The sequence below is a fragment of the Equus caballus genome, chromosome 19 (assembly GCF_041296265.1).
Source record: "Equus caballus isolate H_3958 breed thoroughbred chromosome 19, TB-T2T, whole genome shotgun sequence".
Classification (NCBI taxonomy): domain Eukaryota; kingdom Metazoa; phylum Chordata; class Mammalia; order Perissodactyla; family Equidae; genus Equus; species Equus caballus.
Genome location: NC_091702.1, coordinates 38739929 through 38760280, shown reverse-complemented (window position 1 = coordinate 38760280; position 20352 = coordinate 38739929). Strand labels below are relative to the sequence as shown.

At 35.2% G+C, this 20352-nt stretch overlaps 2 protein-coding genes across 3 annotated transcripts in view; one reads left to right on the top strand and one right to left on the bottom strand.

Annotated features, from left to right (window-relative positions):
* Window positions 1-17072, top strand: part of UTS2B (urotensin 2B) — a 26971-nt gene extending 9899 nt beyond the window's left edge. The window contains exons 4-7 of the mRNA XM_001500184.5: window positions 2874-2972; window positions 4575-4612; window positions 6362-6455; window positions 12640-17072. Of these exons, the coding sequence (XP_001500234.2) occupies window positions 2874-2972; window positions 4575-4612; window positions 6362-6455; window positions 12640-12665 (257 nt within the window). The 3' untranslated portion in view covers window positions 12666-17072. The remainder of the gene's footprint in view (window positions 1-2873; window positions 2973-4574; window positions 4613-6361; window positions 6456-12639) is intronic.
* Window positions 13866-20352, bottom strand: part of OSTN (osteocrin) — a 47930-nt gene continuing 41443 nt past the window's right edge. Inside the window, exons 4-5 of one of the 2 annotated variants that reach the window (XM_070242694.1) lie at window positions 20237-20352; window positions 13866-16563 (exon numbers count right to left, since the gene is read on the bottom strand). In XM_070242694.1, coding sequence (XP_070098795.1) covers window positions 20268-20352 — 85 coding nt within the window. In that variant the 3' untranslated portion in view covers window positions 13866-16563; window positions 20237-20267. Of the gene's footprint in view, window positions 16564-16663 lie in introns of those variants that run through there. The other variant, XM_001500173.4, reaches the window with a different exon arrangement.

Sequence of the window (20352 nt, the reverse complement as noted above, 5' to 3'; positions counted from 1 at the left end):
AAACCTAAATATAAGCTGGGGAATCAAAGTTTCTGGATTTTATCCATGGCACTCACATTTTGTTATTGGCCAGTCAAAATCATTGCCCTTGGTAGGCTTCTGTTCTCTTCCTGTGAAATAATGAAATTTTCAATGTTTTTATCACAGTGTAAATATGCAAGAAAAAATGTGGCCATTTATCGAGGACTTTGCAAAATTGGGATGTTACTAGTAATCTTAACTTCTGATTTCATGTGTATATGAAATACAGAAAAATCTAACATTTAGCATTTTGCTAGATTACAATTATATAACACTTCAGAGCCTAGAATACCACACATTGATATGCATATGTCACTGGCAGCATATTAGAAAGGTTTCTCTCTGGGACCCCCCCTTTGATCTCAGTTTCATATGTAAATGGTGAAGATTAAATTATTAGAAAGGTTATTTTCTAATCTAAATTATCCATGATTAGAGTACACATTTTTCAAAGCAACCAAATGTTTGATTTATCTTGACACATTTTTTCAAATAATCATTTGTCTGCTGACAGACTACGATTTGGGGTCACCATCCTGCTCTCTCTCTGTTAGACAATATCCGAGACAAATGGCACAATCTGCCAGCTTTCATTTGCTTGAGACCATAGAAGAGCATACCTCAATGCACAAGCCTGAAACTGGGCAAATTGGCTGCTACAAAATGTGAAAGAGTGACTGTCATGACCAAGAAGACTATGAAAATTTAAATTTTTGGTTATATTATCATTTTGGGGGTTTCTGACTTTCTTTCCAGCAAAATTTCTGTCTATATGCAGTAAAATCATCACATTTGAATGATAAGCAAGAAGACAACTGTCTTTTAAGATTCAATATCTCAAGTAGTAATCAATCAGTACTTTCTGTGTATTTGCAAAAGTAGTCACTCTCTCATATCTGGGTAACTTTTCCATCCATTGTGCTAAAGGTGCATCTACATTTGGGTATTTTTTTATTCAATCATATCTTTTATCAATATTAACTTTTAGTTCAAAGATAGAACATATTAAAAGTACATGTGATTTTTTTTCTTTTGAAGCTGTATCTGTTTTAAAACTAAAAATGAAAACAAACAATAAAAGACATTTTCTACAATTTTTCTTAGCCAGTATCTTACTTAACTTTAGAAATAGAAAAGAGTTTTTTAAAAAAATTTTTTGAAAAAACTTTTTCTTCAGAGATTCCTATAAAAGATGGTTATCTTAAAAGGTAGTGACAAGAATTTCTGAGGACAGTTATGCAGATGTAATCACTGGAGATAAAACTGGTAAAGAAAGGCAAATATATTAATTTTCCTTTTAGAAAAATGCTCCATTTAAATAGGCAGAGAAGTGGACTGTGAATTAAGCAAATAAAAGCTTCAGATCTGCACTTTCCTGGTTATCTTCCTCCCAGTCTTATAAATTCTCAAATTGAAGGCAATGGATCTGTTTCTGTCATTACAGTTCTCTTGTGAGACAAGTGATCATTATCATCTGGCTATAAAATGTACCTTATTTGTTTTTTAATTTAAATATCTTAAAGATTACAATTTAGCATTTTAATGAACCACCATAATAAAAATTACATTATTGCATAATCATGTCTTCTCTTAAACTAAACTATCTCTGAGGGTCTTCATATAACTCATGTTAAGTAAAAGGTCTATTGATATTCTATTAACATTTTAATCACTCACTAAAAATCCCCCAAAATTTCACAGATAATTTCTATGTCTATGAAGTAAAGGAAATTGAAGAATTGAGCAACAATTGTCTTTCGTCAATGTAGAAAACTCTGATGCTATCGCCTGCCCCAAGGCATCCATTTTCTTCCTCCACAAGGCTTCTGTTGTTGCTTTAATCAGCCACTTAATTGTTTGAGTTCATCAACTGATATTTTGCAGACACAGGGAAAGACAGATGATTTAAAGGAAGAATCTAGTCAAATTATGAGCCATTTCTCTAACTGAGACCACAATATTCTCACTTCTAAACTTCAACCTCACTAATCTAGCTTCTGCCCACACTGTATCAGTCAGTATGAGGAGACAGAGAGAAAGAAGAGTGATCCTATAGAAATAATATGATAAAGCTTTGATTTTTCAAGCCACCTCACAGAAGTTCATTTTGTTTGTAATACGCTAATTATTATCTCAATTGCATTGTTTGTTAATAAATGTCTTGTTGAATCTTCATGATTTATAACTTGAATAAATTGTATTGCTCTGATTTCTACTCCAGATAAAATATTTAGAAAAATGTGGGTGATATTTCAGTTTTTAGAGTGCTGAGAGAGTTGAGCATCTGATAATGAATGGGCTGTGAAGTAAAGAATTAAGATGGAAAGACGTCAATAGGGAAAAGTAGACATCACACCACCTCTTCCACAAGGCTCCCTTGGATGGTTTACAGGTGATCCCCAGAACACAAAAGGGCTCATATTTAAGTGTTATATTAAATAAAATCTCAAAATTAATGTTATTTATTTTTTCTTTTAAAAACAACTTTTAATTTATATTTCTCATGTCAAACACAATAGCAGAAAATTCAAAAACACAGATAAAAAGAAGAAAGTAAAATTTATCTGCAATTCTACTACCCAAAAATAATTGCAGGAAAACGTTAAGGTGTAATCTTCCACGTGTATGCTCTGTCTCTGCTTACCTGTCTCTCACAATCTGTCTTTGACTGTTCTTATATATTCAATGATTTTTAAAACAGCCCATGCTTTTGGATTCACACCTCACTCTACACCCCTTTTATCAGTGAGTATACACATTGATAGTTACCTGTAAAACCAATGTAATTAGAAACACTTTCAGGGATACAGGTTGAAAATGGAGGTTTCATCACATTGAGGTTATCTTTGCAGGAAGTGAATTATTTCCAGACAAAGAAGATACAAATCAAGAGGAACTGTTGCTGACTCTACTGAAAAACAATGTTGATTTCCAAAGACCTTCCAACATTGGTGAGTTAAGAATAAAATCGAGCTTTATTTACTCTATCTTCTGACCTGCTCTTTCTAAATGTTAATTTATATTAAATAAAATAATAACTACTCCCTTTTTAAAATATTTTATTTTATTTTATTGAGGTCATATAGTTTATAACATTGTGAAATTTCAGTTGTACCTTATTATTTGTCAGTCAGCATATAAATGTGCCCTTTTACTCCTTATGCCCCCCCATCTCCCCTTCCCCTCTGATAACCACTAATCTGTTTTCTTTGTCCATGTGAATAACTAGTCCTTTTTATGTTGCACTGAAGGTTTAAGTGTTTTTTAGTTTCATATTCATGCTAAAAGCAATGGTATTATTATAAAGTATTAAAATCCTGTTTTGTTCAACTAGAGGGTCCTGATGGGATCAGTAACCATCTAGCTACAAAATAGTTATCTTTACTCATATTTCCTTCTCATCTTTGCAACTCTCCACTAGTACGGTTAATATTTTCTTTTATTAAATGCTTCAAGATTATTACTAAATGCTTCAAATCACAAATTAACCACAGTTTTGTGGCAGTTAAATTAGCACCTTTTGCAATCAAATTCTTTCAATTTGGGAAATGGTTGGAGTAGAGACCATTGGGAAATTTAAGCTACACAAATTGAGATTTTTTTTTTTTGAAGAACAAGAAAATCTGATTTACAATTAGGGATCAGACTGCTCTCCTAGAAATGGCAAATATTTCAGAAACTTAGCAAGGCTAGCTTAAGAGAAAATGTGACAATGTGGGTATCCTCTCAGAAGACGCCTGGTCTTGGGGCTGGCCTGGTGGTGCAGTGGTTAAGTTCGCACATTCTGCTTCAGCTGCCTGGGCTTTGCCGGTTTGGATCCTGGGTGCGGATCAACACACCGCTTGTCAAGCCATGTTGTGGCAGGCATCCCACATATGAAGTAGAGGAAGATGGGCACGGATGTTAGCTCAGGGCCAGTCTTCCTCAGCAAAAAGAGGACGATTGGTGGCAGATGTTAGCTCAGGGCTAATTTTCCTCAAAAAGAAAACATCTGTTTTTTAAAAAATTGTTTACCCATGGGATAATGTATTAGTTAAAATAATACCTTTAAATATGTTAAAAATACAGTGTATTAAAATTAGAAGTAAGAGATTCTCATTGAAGAAAATGAACAAAATTATAAAAAAGAAAAAATCATACTAAAATTGTAAAACTCAGAGGGAGATATTACTAATATTTGGGGGAATTTCCTTTTCGATTGAATTATATAGATAAGATCTGTGTCCTGCTTTTTTTCACTTAATATTGTTTCATGAGACTTTCCTGTCAGTAAAATCGTTTATTCCTAAATGACAATCCTTGTTAGTACTATGATCTACTTTAGAAAAACTTGTGCTTATTGTTAGAAATTAGGTGTTTTGTCATGACATAACTGATTACATTTCAATAGTACAGAAAAAATATTTGGGATTTTTATATTAGGGATGGGTGTGTCATCTCAAATCATGTGAAAAAGACCTTTGTCTTCCACATAAGATCCTGAATATACGTCTTAAAGTGAATTAAACATTACTTGCAATGTACATTTTTCATATGACAAAGGTGTCTTGCAGATATAGAACTGGCTGACAAGTTGGAAGAACTGAACCAGGTAAGAATGTGAAATACTTAAAGTTTCAATTTCTTTTTTTAAGATTTTATTTTTTTCCTTTTTCTCCCCGAAGCCCCCCAGTGCATAGTTGTATATTCTTCGTTGTGGGTTCTTCTAGTTGTGGCATGTGGGATGCTGCCTCAGCATGGTTGGGTGAGCAGTGCCGTGTCCGAGCCTAGGATTCAAACCAATGAAACATTGGGCCGCCTGCAGCAGAGCAAGTGAACTTAACCACTCGGCCACGGGGCCAGCCTCTAAAGTTTCAATTTTGAGGCAATTTTTTGATGCAGTAATTTAAGCAATTCATACTTTTATATTGTGAAACTTTTATTTCCGCTAGAGAAAGAGTTAAGTAATTGACTAGGGAAAGAAAGTCAAATTATACTGAAAAAAATAATTTAAAAAAAAAGCAAAACAGGGGCCGGCCCGGTGGCGCAGCGGTTGGGTTCGCACGTTCCGCTTCTCGGCGGCCCGGGGTTCGCTGGTTGGGGTCCCGGGTGCGGACATGGCACTGCTTGGCAGCCATGCTGTGGTAGGCGTCCCACGTATGGACTAGAGGAAGATGGGCACGGATGTTAGCTCAGAGCCAGGCTTCCTCAGCAAAAAGAGGAGGACTGGCGGTAGTTAGCTGAGGGCTAATCTTCCTCCAAAAAAAAAAAAAGAAGCAAAACAAGACTGTAGCTGAAGTGATCATGGGATAAAATGTCTAGAAATGTGGATTCTGGTTCTGGCTTTCCAATTACCTAACCATGAGACCTTGGACAAATTAAAATTCTTTAGACCTAACTCTTCTCATCTGAAAATGCGAAGCTATAACTAGATTGGTGGTTTTCAAGAGTTATTGTTATTTTTAAAAGTGGAAATACTTTTTCCCAAACAAAATTGGATGTGGCCCCAGGAAATGAAACATACAAAAATGGAGCTGTTTTGCTTAGAGATGGTTTGGGAGGAGCCTGAAGCTGCCTTCTTAACCTGCATTTAGCGTCCTGACAGTGGCCTTTCAGCACACTTTTCCCCCAACTCCGTGATAAGCTATGAAGAAAATTTGCAAGTCGTTAGATGAGATAACTTTTAACTCTTTCAAATACAACTGCATGGAAGCCCTTATTATACAAACTGTGTGTCTGTTTGGGAGAGAAAATTACGCCCCATCATTCTGAGCAGCTAAGGCATGCACGTGCAGTAGTTCAGGCTAACTCTACTTCAGCAGAGTTAGGTCTTTGGCACTTAGGCAATAAGAGCGCTTGCTAAAAATTAACATGAGTTGAATTCTGGGAGGAAACCCTAGGGCCTCAAAATACTTCTCCCTTCCTGCTAGAAAGGGCAAATATTTTAGGAAATCCACACATTCACATAACTCTTTGGAGCTCCTTAAAAAGGACTGCTCATTATAGGTGACATAAAATCAAGTCCAGCTAAACAGGCTGTGTTTACAGGCTCCCCATTAATTAACACCCGGAGGTGACTTCCTTCACCATAAACTGTTTCTTCCTGGTCTACTGTTGAGTCATGTACCTTTCCCAGCCGGTCTTTAGATGCAAGTTTCCTTTTACTTTTCTATTTAATTCTTTTTGCTTATTTTCTTTCATTTCATTTCTTTCTTTTTCTGTTTCTTTTTTCTCCTTCTTTTCTTCCTTTCTTCCATCTTTCCTTCTCTTTTTCCTTTCTGCTCTATCTTTCCTCTTCCTCAATAGAAAACAGCATGGTTGTTGTTAAAGACTAATAATTTTCATATTTGATTTTTAACAGCTGGAAAAGCTAAAGGAACAACTCATGGAGGCAAATGATGCTGAGATATCCTACACTATAGATGGTCTAGCCTCTTCCTATCCTAATAAGCGAGGTAAATTTTCATTTCACACTTTTAAAATTGACTTCTAAAAGATCACTTTTGTGATGATTTCCGAGAGAGAAGAGATCTAGTTGACATTTCTTAATGCTATGGTGGTGATCAAGATCAAGGCTCATATTTTTAAAAAAAGATTCTAATGAACATGTTCCCACATGAATGTATCTGAGCTCTGTCATATTTACAACAGTGGGTAGCAAGGTCAATCACTCCCGGTTTAAGTTTAGCAGGCCCTTATTGTTTAAAATTGTGGCCTCCCTTTGCTATTTTGCTTAAACACTGGAAGTGGGAGGATCCCAAATAGAAATAATCAAGTTTTAAGTCAATTCAGTATGTTAGAGCATTTTCATTAAAGTAAGGAAAGCCCTCCTTGCTAAAACACTTGGTCCAAGGTTTGGTTCATAACCTTTAATTTTAGAAAGATTTGTCATTTGGATCCCTCTAACTTTTTATAACATTTCCTGTGAAATTCTTGTTTCTTGCTAAATTAGTTCTTATATTTGAAAAAAATCGTGTGTATGTGTCCCCATTCTTGTAGTGACATGAGATTCCCTAAGGCATGTTTTATTTATCTTTACTTATCCCCCTCCTCCCAGATTTGTCTTTAACTTCTGCAAAAACCTGTTCTTAAAATGCTACTAAGAGGGAAGAGGATGAACTTTTATTACTAAAACACTTATCACATACCAGATATTTTATATTTTAATACCTCAAAATGTTATGGTTGAGTACATGGACTCTAGAGATAGATTGCCTGGGTTCAAATCTTCACATTGACATTTCCTACCTGTGTGATCTTAGGCAATTATCTAACTTCTTGTGCCTCATTTTCTTTGCCTCTAAATGCAAATAATAGTAATTATCTTTATGAGATTGTAGGTAAGATTTGATGAGAATATATGAAAAGCATTTAGAATAATACCTGGCATATAGTAAGTTCTAGGTAAGCCTTTTTTTTTTATCACTTTGATCATTATTACTATAATTATTATTTTATTCTCATCATAAACATCATAAGATAGCTATTACTCTGCCTATTTAAAAGATAGGAAAATTACATCTCAGAGGGGTTAAATTACATGCTGGAAATTACCCAACTGCTAAGAGACTTAGCTAGAGAGCCTGAAGGAGAGAGTGGTAGAAGGTGAATTGGAAGGTGAAAGGGAGGGAACCTTCAGGCTTTTTAAGGACTTTAGCTTTAGGAATTAAGTGGGAAATCATTGGAAAGTTTTGAGCAAATGAGTAATATGAAATGTTTTAACAAAACCACTCTTGATGTTTTGTGAAGAATACACTGCAAAAGAGGGGCGAAGATGGAAGCAGAGAGACAGATAATGAGGCTAACTTAATGGTCCAGATGATAAATGGTGGTAGCCTGGATTAAAGTGACAGTAGTGAATTGATAAGAAGGGGTCTGATTCTGGGTATATTTTGAACAAAACGTCAGCAAAATTTGCTGTAGGATTACATGTAGGTTTTACAAAAAAAAAAGGAAGATGTCAAAAATGACTTCGAGGTGTTTGCTCTGAGTGACTAGGAAAAAATGGCAATTCCTATTTATTGAGCTGGAGATAGGTGGAGGAGGAGAAAGTCTGGTAGTGGAGAAGAGGTGGAATAGAGATTTATTGGACTTTTCCATAGTTAGTATAGCCTAGGCTATGATGTGTTACCAATTTTAATCAAAATCCCAGAGGCCTACTATAATAAAGCCCAAACATAAAGTTCAATGCATGTAGTACTACCCTCTTCTATTTTGTACCTATATCATCTAGAATAGTGCTATATCTTGACTGCCTCCAAGATTGCCAGGATGTAGGAGAGGAATGGAGGACACATCCCAGCTCTCTCCTGCCTCAGCTGAGAACTCAGTTGGATGACATGCATTATTTCTCCTGAAGTTCATTGGCTAGAATGAGCCACTTGGGCTGCCACCAAAATATTGGCAAGACATGCTGGTAAATGTTAGGAAGTACACATAATATTTGGGGAGCACCGCCTCTACCACAGTCAACCCTTTGATGTTTACTTGACTACATAAACTATACTCAACCTATTCACATTAGAGAGACGTATGCCCAAATCCCCTTCACTGACTGCACCCAGAACATAGAGCAGGCTCTCCAGCAGATACTTACTAGTCTTCATTGGGTACAATGTGGTTCCTCTTCATTCACAGATCTATTAACTAAAAGGACAAATCCAGTAATAGGCAGAGAAACAAACAGGATAACCACAATCAATCCTGTTCACAAAGGAAAAGATCAAGAGACACAACATCAAGAATGCTGACCTTCTGGGGCCAGCCTGATGGCGTAGTGGTTAAGTGCGCACATTCTACTTCTGCGGCCCGGGGTTCGCCGGTTGGGATCCTGGGTGCAGACATGGCACCCCTTGGCAAGCCATGCTGTGGTAGGCATCCCACATATAAAGTAGAGGAAGATGGGCACAGATGTTAGCTCAGGGCCAGTCTTCCTCAAAAAAAAAAAAAAAAAAAAAACAATGCTGACCTTCAGCAATTCTGAAATCCAACTGTGCAAATATTATAAAGGTCTACCCTGGGGATGGAGGAAGGTTTCTTGATTAGGGCCTGCTGGTATCTATGGGGAGTCTTTTGTCCATTGTGTTGTTATCACTGGCTCCACCCTTTCTGAGATTTTTGCTTTCTCACTTTCATCCCTGGACACATCTTATGTGCTGCTTGGGGAATAATCTCTTCTTGAGGATCACACAGTTTTCTCAGGTCTCATCCTACTCTTGCAAAGTTGGAGGCCCAAGGTTTATTTTGTCTTAAACTGTCAAAGATATTTTTTATGCTGGGGTCTATGGTTTCTTTGGTAATGATATTATTTAAAAAATTTAGGAAGCTTCTCAACTGTTTGCTACAAAACAAATATTTTTTCAACAAGCATTTTAAAAACTATTTTGCAATCTCACTGCCAATTTAGTGGCAGTTGCTTTGAAAGTGTCTGGAACATACCTTAAAGGCTACACACTTAATCTGAGTTTTGCCCTGAGTTCTTTATCTCAACTGATATTTACAGAGCCTCTGCCCCTGGGAGACATTTTAAATCCTTTTTTCGTGTTTGGGATCTAGAAGCAGTTCGTTCTTTCAATATTTCAAGACCCTGTATTTCTGAACTCTCTTTACTCCCTTTTATTTGTTTGCAAAGACACAATTTCCTTCTTAACCTCATCAATTTCTTGCAATATTTTGCTGAATATATCCAATAGCAACCTAAAAAGACTGCCAATATTCTGTTTTCCAAGGTTTTCCTCTAGAAGTTCAAGAGAAACACAACCTGAATCTGAACTGTTGCTGATGTCAGTTTTACCGCATGTTTTCCTACTTCATAAAAGGGCTCTTCGCTTTTCCATCCCATGATATCCATTTCCTTGTTGCCATTAACCAGTTGCTGAGACTGTGCAATGATTTCTGTTCTTAGAGCAGCATGCTACTTCAAGTTATCAAATTGCATTTGGGGATAAATTAGGCAAACTACATTAACAAAATGACCTTACAATCCCAGTGATGTCACTTGCTTCAAGATTTATTTTGTGTTGACATGAAGCCTTATGTACGTGGGTCACTGTCCTTCACTTTGTGCCTTTACCATGTGTCCCTGTAGCAGGATAGGAGAGAAACGGAGGTAAACCCAATCTTAACCTCCAAAATTAGACACATGATCTCCATCTAACTTAACAGGGCTGAGGAAGCACCTGGGAAATGTAGAGAAGCACAAGGAATAGTTGGATAGTCCCATCCCTACCACAAACATTTTGGACTTGTTATACGATGTATAACAAAATCTTCCCAGTGGTGATTTGAGTGGACCATTGAATATGTGAATTTGGGGTTTAGAGAAGCAGTCCAGATTGGAGACATAAATTTGACAGTTATCAGCATATCATTATTGCTTGGTATTGTGATGAGACCATCTAGGGAATGACTCTGGATATAAAAGAGAAGACATCCAAGGACTGAGGTCCAGGTCACTCCAAGGTTAGAGATTAAGCAGATGAGAGAATCAGTGAAAGAGGCTGAGTAGGGGCAGCTACCAAGGAAGGAAGCAGCAAAGAAAGGAATGCCCTAGAAGTCAAGCAAAAAACTGTTTTCATGAAGAAATAGTTCAACTGGATCTAAAGGTATGATGGGTCCAGTTAGATAAGAACTAAGACTTTCTAGCTAAATAGCAACGGAAAGGTTGTTAGTGGCTCTGACAAGAATTTTTGGTGGACTTTTGGTTAAAGAGAACATAATAAAAGAATGGGAACCACTGAAAATAGACAACTCTTTTGAGGAATTTTGTTCTAAAGGGTAGACAAAATTGGGATATTAGCTAGGGTAGTTTGAAAGGGTCACGGAAGCTTTTTGTTTGTTTATTTGTTCTTAAGCAAGGAGGTGTTAAAACATCTTTCCATGTGATAGGAACTAAGTATTTGTGGTGATAAATGTATGAATTACAGACCCAGGTTAGGTCACAAAAATTTAACCCCCATATCTGAAGTGTGGTTCTGTTGGCAGGACTAGAAACTGTATGCCACAAATAACAATGTTGAAAGGTGAAATAGACCCAGAGATCTAGGCGAAGGCAATAGTAACTCAGACTTACTGTGCAATATTATAATTTGTCTTATCATTTAATACATAGTTGATAGGCACCTAATAAGTTATTCCATTCACTAAAAATACCGGTGTGCAACACCTAGCGTCATGCTAAAAACAGGGATTACAAGAGTGAAGCAGACAGACATCAAGGGACACTGGAATGCTGGCTAGGGTTTTCCTTCACATAAATGACAGGCGAAAGATAAACGCTGGGGAGTTGTCTCTACTGGTGATGCCATTCATGACTGTTCCCTTCAACCAAGCCCAAAAAAGTTTCAAACTCTATTCCATTGCCTGCTTAATTGACCTGCTCCTGTGGCGTATGTCTTGGATATGTGTCGATTTATATTTTCCGCCTAGACTGAGATATTCAAAGATATCTGAAGGGACAGGAAGGGTAGTGACGCTAATTTTCCAAAGCACACTATAAAAAGAAGGTTGGATTAGTGAGCCAAGCTTCTCAGTTTAACGTCTGAAAATAAACTTCTCCTTTCATAGGATTTGAATGTGGTTTTGTTTAAAGGAAGCTGTGGCTCTTGTAGAAATGAAAAGTAGACTCTGAGTGCTAGCATAACACTGCGTGTGTTTGTGGTATGAGAACCTGGGCTGCAGTTGACAGAGTGAGTAGAGTCAGGAAGGGAAACCGGGGCAGGCAGATAGACTTCTATCATTTACTTCACTGAGTGCCTTAACTGTGCTATAAGTTTTCAACTCTTTTCATTGTGCATCTCATCAATCAAGAGTGAATCAAAGACCCATCTCTCTGAGGTCTTAATTTGATAAACCATTTAAATGGAAGGAAATTAGAGAAATTTATGATTAGCTAAATGAAACTACTACAAGTCAGGCAATTGATTGGGAACAAACTACAGAAGATTTAAAGTGACTCATTCATGCGTTTGAAGATTAAAATGCTGTTAGATTTTTGATTTTAGAATTTGATTTTTCTGAAGAATTAGATTTAGGTTTAGAATTAGAATTAGATTTAGATTTAGAATTAGAATTAGATTTTAGAATTTGATTTTTCTGAAGCATCGTTTTATGAGCAGGATGGGAAGACTCAGTGTGACAAATTTCTTAAATATCATTTGGTGGTTTGCAAAGTGAACTTTAAACTCTCTTCCTTTTTTCCCCAATAAATAGAAACACATTTATCACGTGCTTTTACTTATGTGACCTCCTCTTTGCAATTTCAGTTACCCCAACTATAAAATAGAGGGGTGCATCTAATAGGACAACCTGCTATTCACCGAACTGTATGACATGCATTATAATGTAGAACAGTGCTAACAGATCTTTCTGTGATGATGTGACCATTCTCTAATTCGCACTGCCCATTATAGTAGTCACTGGCTACAAATAAGTATCGAGTGCTTGAAATGTGGCTAGTATGATGGAGAAGCTGAATTTTCAAATTTTAATTAAAGATTCTCATAAGCCTAATAACTATCATATAGAACATCCCTTTTACAAAACTCTCTCACACTCAGGCACACATAAACGATTTTTTTCAAATGTAATATTTTATCACATATCCTCCTAATAAAGAATTTGTTTTGTTTACTTTTTTAGCTTGCTTTTGGAAATACTGTGTCTAAAGTTTTTTCTCTGAATGCAAGAAAGAACATTAGAAAAAGATACACATCTACTCAATCTACTGCTTAAAGGTTGTAGTTATTTCAAGCATAAAGAACTGTGGCATTTATCCTGCATATTACACGTTTGAGGTTTATGTTGTAAATAATGACAAATCAGATGCACTTTTGAATGGCATGGGACTGTCAAAATGGTTTTGTAGAGCTAAAGTTGAGAGTGCTGAATCTATTGTATACTTTCTATAAATTCATTGTCTGCATAGAGTTTTGTCCAGTGATGACTATGCTGTTGAGTTATCAATTAAAATATTTTAAGAAGCATCTTGGAAAATTAAAATAAATTATATTATCTTAATTTTTGTGGAAAATATGCACCATTGTCCTTTCTCTTTTTTATGATTGTGCTGGCTACTATCTCTTTTCTGTTAATTTGAACAATTGTCACTGAGACTACTACAACCAAATAAGTACATGACTAGGGAGCAGAAATACATCATTTATTGGACTCTAGGAGAAAGTGGTACTAGATGTCTCAAAGATAGATATTAAGAAAAATTTCTTACAGAACAATTTGCCTTTTGGTTTCTTAATTCTCATCTCTGCCTCCTCCACAACATCAGAAACTATTTGAGGCTCTCAGCATATCTATAAGAAACTAGACTCAGTGTGCTAAAAACAATAAACAAAACAAAACAAACTCATTGGCTTTTCCTTTATTCATTCTTTTTTCACATCTATACATCAAGCTGCTCTTGCTCACATCTGAACAAGATTATTTAATCAGTTCAAAGCTGGGAATTCAACTGCCACTTGTGCCGGCACAGAAACATTGTCAAAGTAACTTTATAATTAAAGGATATTAATGACTAGAATAGCTGGCCAGATGAGCCTACCCACATTCCCTTACTTCATGATATGGGGGAAATGCAGTTTATCTACATAATATTAATTGTGTGGTGCTTAAAGATAAAACTATCTCATAAGACAGATTGAACAACATGGCTTGCACTAAAACAATTTTAAAAAATACATTAAACAGACCAAGTTGAATTATATGCCCGTAGTGCTACATATGTGCTGGTTAGGAGCCACTCAAATGTACATACGTATTAGTTGCTCAATAATGCCTGAGTATTCCCATGTATTTATACCAGTTGTGAACACAAACACAATATTATCATAAAGAAAGACAAAAACTCCTGCTTTCATCATCTCGTATTTATTAACTTTGGAGCAGTTGGACAATATTCAAGCATTTTGAAGCTTTAGGGGTAACGTCATTCAAAAAAGCTTTTGATACTTCTTCCTTTCAGAAGAATCTATTAAGTTATCTTTTAATAATTTACTTTTAGAAATTTAATTCCCTAAAGCTATCTGTAGATTAAAGGTAGAATTTGCTAGACTTTTCCTAGTGTGAGTAAATTTCAAGACAATGTAGCTAGGAATTAATGTCCCCTCATGAAAAACTGGCTATGCAATTGGTGTCAGGACTTAGAAATCCACATTCACAGTTTGCTCTATGAAGCTTCACATAGGAAAAAAGAAGAAAAAAAGATAATGTGTTTCTTAGAAACTAAATGAAAAGTCCCTTTAAGTTGGTGACTTCCCACTGAAATATAGCTGGATTTGGTAATATGCAACACATTGGAGAAATAAATGAGATGATTTGTCATGTTCTTAGAAATTATCTCTTAATTTCCTACTATGTTAAAAGAATGCCTATTTCAAACTATACTGCTGACTTATTTTCTACTCTGTATAAAATATTAGTAAAAATTAAAATGTGAAATAAAATAGTTGTAAGTAGATAAAACATTTTTCTTTTTTCTTCATGGAAGTCTTGTATGTATATATTATATTATGAGACAAATGCATTACATGTTAGAATAGAGTATAAATCAATATACTGTGATTCTTATTTTAATTAAATTGAATTCCATAAGCATAATTTTGAATTAAAAAAATAAGATAGGAAATCAATTTGTTTAATCTCACTTTAAATCTTCACTATGAGAAATTTTTAGGCTAAAGAAGGTTGTAATACCTTTGGTCAAAGCACGAAGCAGCAACACCCGGTTGGATTAGAAGCTTACGAATATCAAAATGGGAGCAAAAGGAAAGAAAGAGCTTCCAAGGAATAGGACACATTTTTATAATTCATCAGAAGGTTGGGGAAAGGTGAGCAATAGAGACTGTAACTTCTTCTTAAATAATTCTTTCAAACAGCAAGTCCTGCAGGGTATTAACTCATGTTCCACTGCTAACTTTCCAATGAAAGTTTATGAAAAGTGGAATTGGTTAGCTTTCTCAAAATTCATGTCTCTTTGCTACAGCCCCTCTATTGCAATGAAAAGAATCATTCATTTACTGTTTTTTCCTCAACTTAAGTTTAAAGATGTTCAGCAGTTGGAAAGTTTTCCCCAAAACTAAAAAGGTATAAACAAAACCACTCTGTGTTTTAAGTACATGTGTTCATTTTCATATTTCTTTGCATTTATTTTATTCTTTGGATTGTAGTTTAATTCATTTTTAGTTAAGATTAATAACTACCTATTTCTCTCTTCTAATACAAATATACCTTCTCATAACACTCTTCCTTTCTATGCTAAAATGAACCTCTGCTCTACTGGCCAAACTTCCTTCCTCCCACATATCAGGTCTGTTTGATAGTGATTATTAGGGTTTAAAGAAGTGCCTTCCAGAGGTTTAATAAACTTCTGCTAAATCTCTGGTCCAAGGAATAAGTTATCTTTGTGTTTTGAAAGCATATCCAATGCACAATGGGCGTATGTGCCTAAATTACAGTAACGTCATAGTTATTGCTGAGAACTGGGCCTTCCAGAATATCAAATCTCATACTTTGATAGGTAAATTAAAAAGAATTTGAATCATTTTAAAGCAATCATTCTCAAACACATTATACTCTTCAATGCCTTATTAAACACAGTCTATGAAACAGATTAAATGGTTTCTTAGGTGATTCAGTAACATCAAGAGATTGCTTATTGTGCTAGGCTAAAATTATGCACCCACCCCAGACTGCTCTGGTGGCTTCCTACTGCATGATTCTTTGACTTCCCCCATACTTTCCGTGTGTAGTTGTTCTCTTCATAATCACACACTGCTGCTCTTAATTAATTACCAGTTGTAATTAGAGAAACGGAGAGTTATTAGGGAACATGAGATATCCAGGCTCGACAAATGAGTAATATCCTTAACTTCTTAGTTCTAAATCAATATTCTCTGACATGCAGGTATTTTTTCAGTTCTTTGGGAGGATAAAGTTTTTTGGCTTAATTACTGCTTTTTCTCCTTGCTCAGAGATCTTTTTTCTCTTGTTTCTGGAACTGGGGCTGTGTTTTATTTGGTTGAGCCTGATTGAAATTTGGATATCATAAGAGATGCCTAATTTCATAACCATTACCCAAGAGGCTCACAGACAAAGGACAAGAGAGTAGTAAAAGTATTCAAGAGAAAATACATAGCATTGTCTTTCTTTGTTTCCCAATAACGAACAAACAGATTCTACCTAAATTTACCTAAATTTTAAATCAGCCTTCAGTTATCATTCTCCAACTGTATAAATGTACTTGGTAAATGCATATAGACAGCATTTCACTGTATTGTGTTTTTTAATTGTTTCTTAGAAAAGTAAGATTTCGGGCCAAGTAACCATCCCTGAATAACTACAATATGTATTTTAAAAACATCCATGCATTGAAATGACCTGTGTAATTTAATTGAAGCTGTAACAATACTGTGATGTGATGGACTGAAGTTCAAGCTTTGAAAAGGATTTGCAGAAGGTCAGTTCCTTAAAAGTTTAATTATTACAGAGTGTGAAGAACTTCACTGAAGCATCTTCCATGTTTCTGTGACATTTTACCCAAGGAAGTCGCGTCTGCAAAAATGAAAGTTGAAATCGTTAGAGCTAATGAGAACTCTGCAGATAAGGGGAAATCCATTAACTTCAGTTGAGAAGAGTGAAAACACTAATTACGTGATGTTTCATTATAGCTTTTATTTATGTTCCATATTTTTATTGTAAAGACAATGTGAAATGGTAATTTCAGATCAAAATGCATTAAAAAGAACATTTTCAACCTGTAAGCTAAGTGCTTGTGCTCAAGCCACACTTCCTTTCTTTGGGTACCTGCTATATTCTATTTCTTTTGAGTTTTCAATCTTCATTCAAAGGACATTGCTATGACAAAAAGAAACATAAAGAAAATCTGACTACTACTTTCTGTTTATTGTTATGATAACATGTTGATAACTGTGTATACGTTACTCTTTTTCAAGGGTCCAACCATATACTGGCATTTAGACATGGTATTTCTGCTATTTGAGAGTCATGTTAATTTATTTGCATAATGGTGTGTCAAAATTGTTCTAAAATTGTCAGTATAATACAGCAATGTGTGCTTCACGTTATTAAAAGTCTTAATGTATGTGGCAGCAAGAGGTGGCACAATTAACGGTCTTATTTCTACTACATTTCATCAAGAATCATGTATCCTTATTTGAATGTCAGGGACCTAGAACTTGCTAATTGCATCGAGAGAAGCTTGAAACCTTAGGTAAAATACCTGTCTGAATCTGAGTTGCTCACAGCTGAGGCCTATTAAAAACTCAAAACTTTGGTCCAATATTAATGATTTGAGGAGGACATTGTATAAGTATCAGATTATCCTCTTTTCCAAAACACATATCAGGGAAGAGGTTAGCATTTGTTCTGGAAACTAGGTAACACACAGCAGCTATATCTAGACTTGACCTCAAACCAAGCAAAATTTCCACGATTAGTACCAGTTTCACTTTTAGTGTGAAGACACATAGTGAAACCCAGAAGGTGAAAACCCACAAATAAACCTCCTCCAAAAGAGTATACATCAACTCCCACAGAAGTGAAAGAAAGATTTTCATAAATTCTGAGATATTGTTTGTTTTAGAAATGTATGACCAGTGAAGTTAGCATCTGGCAATGACAAATTAACACCCAGAAGACCTTATGGGTCATGAAGAAAATATTGGCCTAGAAGTCCAGAGACCTGGATCCTGGATCTTTCTCTGAGAATCTGTAAAATTCTGTGCAAATCAACTTCCTCTCACTGCTCCAGTGTCCTCATTTGTTAAAAAGAAAAAAAAAAGAATTAGATTAAATGAGACTTTATGTTCTTGAATCTCTGAACACTTAGCTGCATGACTGTATGAACATTATTTAATGACCCTTAAGTTATCTATTAAATGATGCAATATGACATCTCCTGTTTAATTCACAGGAATAGTATGATAATAAGAAATAATATACCAAAAACTAATTTTGAAAAGTTGAATGGAAATGAGAAATATATTTTTTATGGTTTTTATTTTTCATAAACTATAAAACACGAAACTTCACATGAGGAAGTCAAAAAATATCTGAGATATCTTGGTGACAGTGGCAGGAAGCAATGAATAGAACTAATGGTTGAGCAGGTGAACCCACAATGATTGCCAAAAGGCAAACAGAAAATATATGATGTTAAGTTCTTTTCTAAAACTATTCTTTTGTGATATTACTATCTTGAGATTTTAGTAATAAGGACAGTGATTGTCATGATACTCAACAAAGTCTATTAAGTGAAGGACATAATACACTAATTTAGATTTCACCCAATAGTGATTCAGGAAACATTATTTTAATTCAACTCCCTTTTCATAGTTTAGTAGCTACCTGTAGTTTTTATGGTCTAAAACTTTATATGAAAATTTACTTGAAAAATGACTTTCCTGTATGATTTTTTCATCATAACCTGTTTTGGCTGAATTCAGAAATACTAAAGTGGGTGATAATCAAGGGTGGCACAGGTGATAGGGTACACGTGGAAACCAATTGAAGTTATTTATTGAGTTCAGTGTCATCACGTTTTCAATACATTAAGAAACTGGATGATTGTGACCCTGATTTCAAGGTTACTTGGTTTTTAACAGCAATTAGTTAGTTCCCACTCAAGTATAATGTGGTGATTTTTAACATCCATGAAGAGTGACTGAATCTCTAGATATAAAGAAAGAAATATCTCTAGATACAAAGAATGAAAGGCCAATCTGAGTTTTGAAGATGGTGCTGCTCAAAAGGCAGTGTTCTTGGGCGTATTCAGCAAGTCCTTTTCTATTTGCGAACATTCAGTACTTCATAACTTCAGTGATTAAGGACTCCATGGGGAAAAAAATTTCTTTTAACTAAGTCATTCTGAGAATGAGAAAGTTGAGGTAAAATATTGACTTCTCGTTGTGGTTTAGAACATTTGATGAAGAGAAAAAAATGGTGTGATTTAAATTAAGAGATGTTCTGGGGCCCTGACGTCATTGGTCTGAGGACCATCTTGAGAGAAGCAGAAAGAAGAGTTCTCTCTTCTGTAGCCTGAAATTGTCAAAGCAGTTCCAGGTTCTTATCTGTTGGGAGGGAGAATGCACCCTTTGTAAGCCCTACTGGGAGAAAATATATTGCCTAGACTTTATATTTAACAAACATTTAGTGTTTAAAACATATCATATGTATGATTAAATACACTGTTTAAAATATAAGCTCAGGATTTAAGCTTTCTGGATTTGAATTCTACTTGTATCATTTACTAGCTATGTGGTATTGTGAGTTAATATATCTAAGCTTTCCATTTTTTTGTATTATAATAATATTAACTAGTGATTACTGGGTACTTAACACATCAGGCACTATTCAAAGTGCTTAATGTGTATAAATTCATATAGTCCTCAGGATTTGACCCACAAAGCCTGACTTCCCTAGCTGACGATTTTACCCCTTATACTGTACTACTTCTCAAGATACTGGAGATAAAAATAGTACCTACTTTATGGAACACAATGATGAAATGAAGCAATGCATGTATAATACTAAGAAGAGGACCCAGTACAGAGTAAATTTTTAGAACTGTAATATAAGCTGTTATCACTTGCATGTATGGTTTGTCCAGTGCATTCTGGGACTAGTACAAGCATCTAATTTAATCTTCATAATACCACTACATTATTATCTAAATGTACAAACTGTAAAGAAAGTATCTTGATGGGAACAAGATAATGAATGATAGAACCAGGATTTGGATTAGGTGTCCTGATTCCATGGCTAATATTCTGTCTGCTACACCATTCTCTCTCTTGTGTTCCACGTTATCATAATTCTGGCAATGTAGTTATGGGCAACAAAAAGGTGTGTGTCGCTGGAATATGTTTTCTTCATAATGGAGGGATTGCTACCCATTTGTGTATATTTATGAAGGTGATTTATTTTGGTATCAGGATTTTAACTCTTGTTTGAATATTAACAGTCGATAATTATATAGGAGTTTGTGAGAATAACTAGATCATTTCTTTAGGGTAAAGTAGATCTAGTGCATTCCTTTCCTTCTTTAACGTCATTTAAGTTATTTAGCATCAATATACTAATTGAGCACAGAAATGTTTGAAAAAGTGAATTTATAACCTAGGAAATCAAAAAGGGGGTTTATAAACCAAGATGGGCCAATTAGCCCATTGTGAAATATGAATCAAAAGCCTGCATGTATTGTTACTTATTCAAGTTGTAGTCACGATTGGAATCCATTAGCCTCTTGAATTTGAAAGCCGGTTTCTACCAATCCGATCCATGGGGACACCAAATCGTCTTTTTGGATGATTTACTACTTTC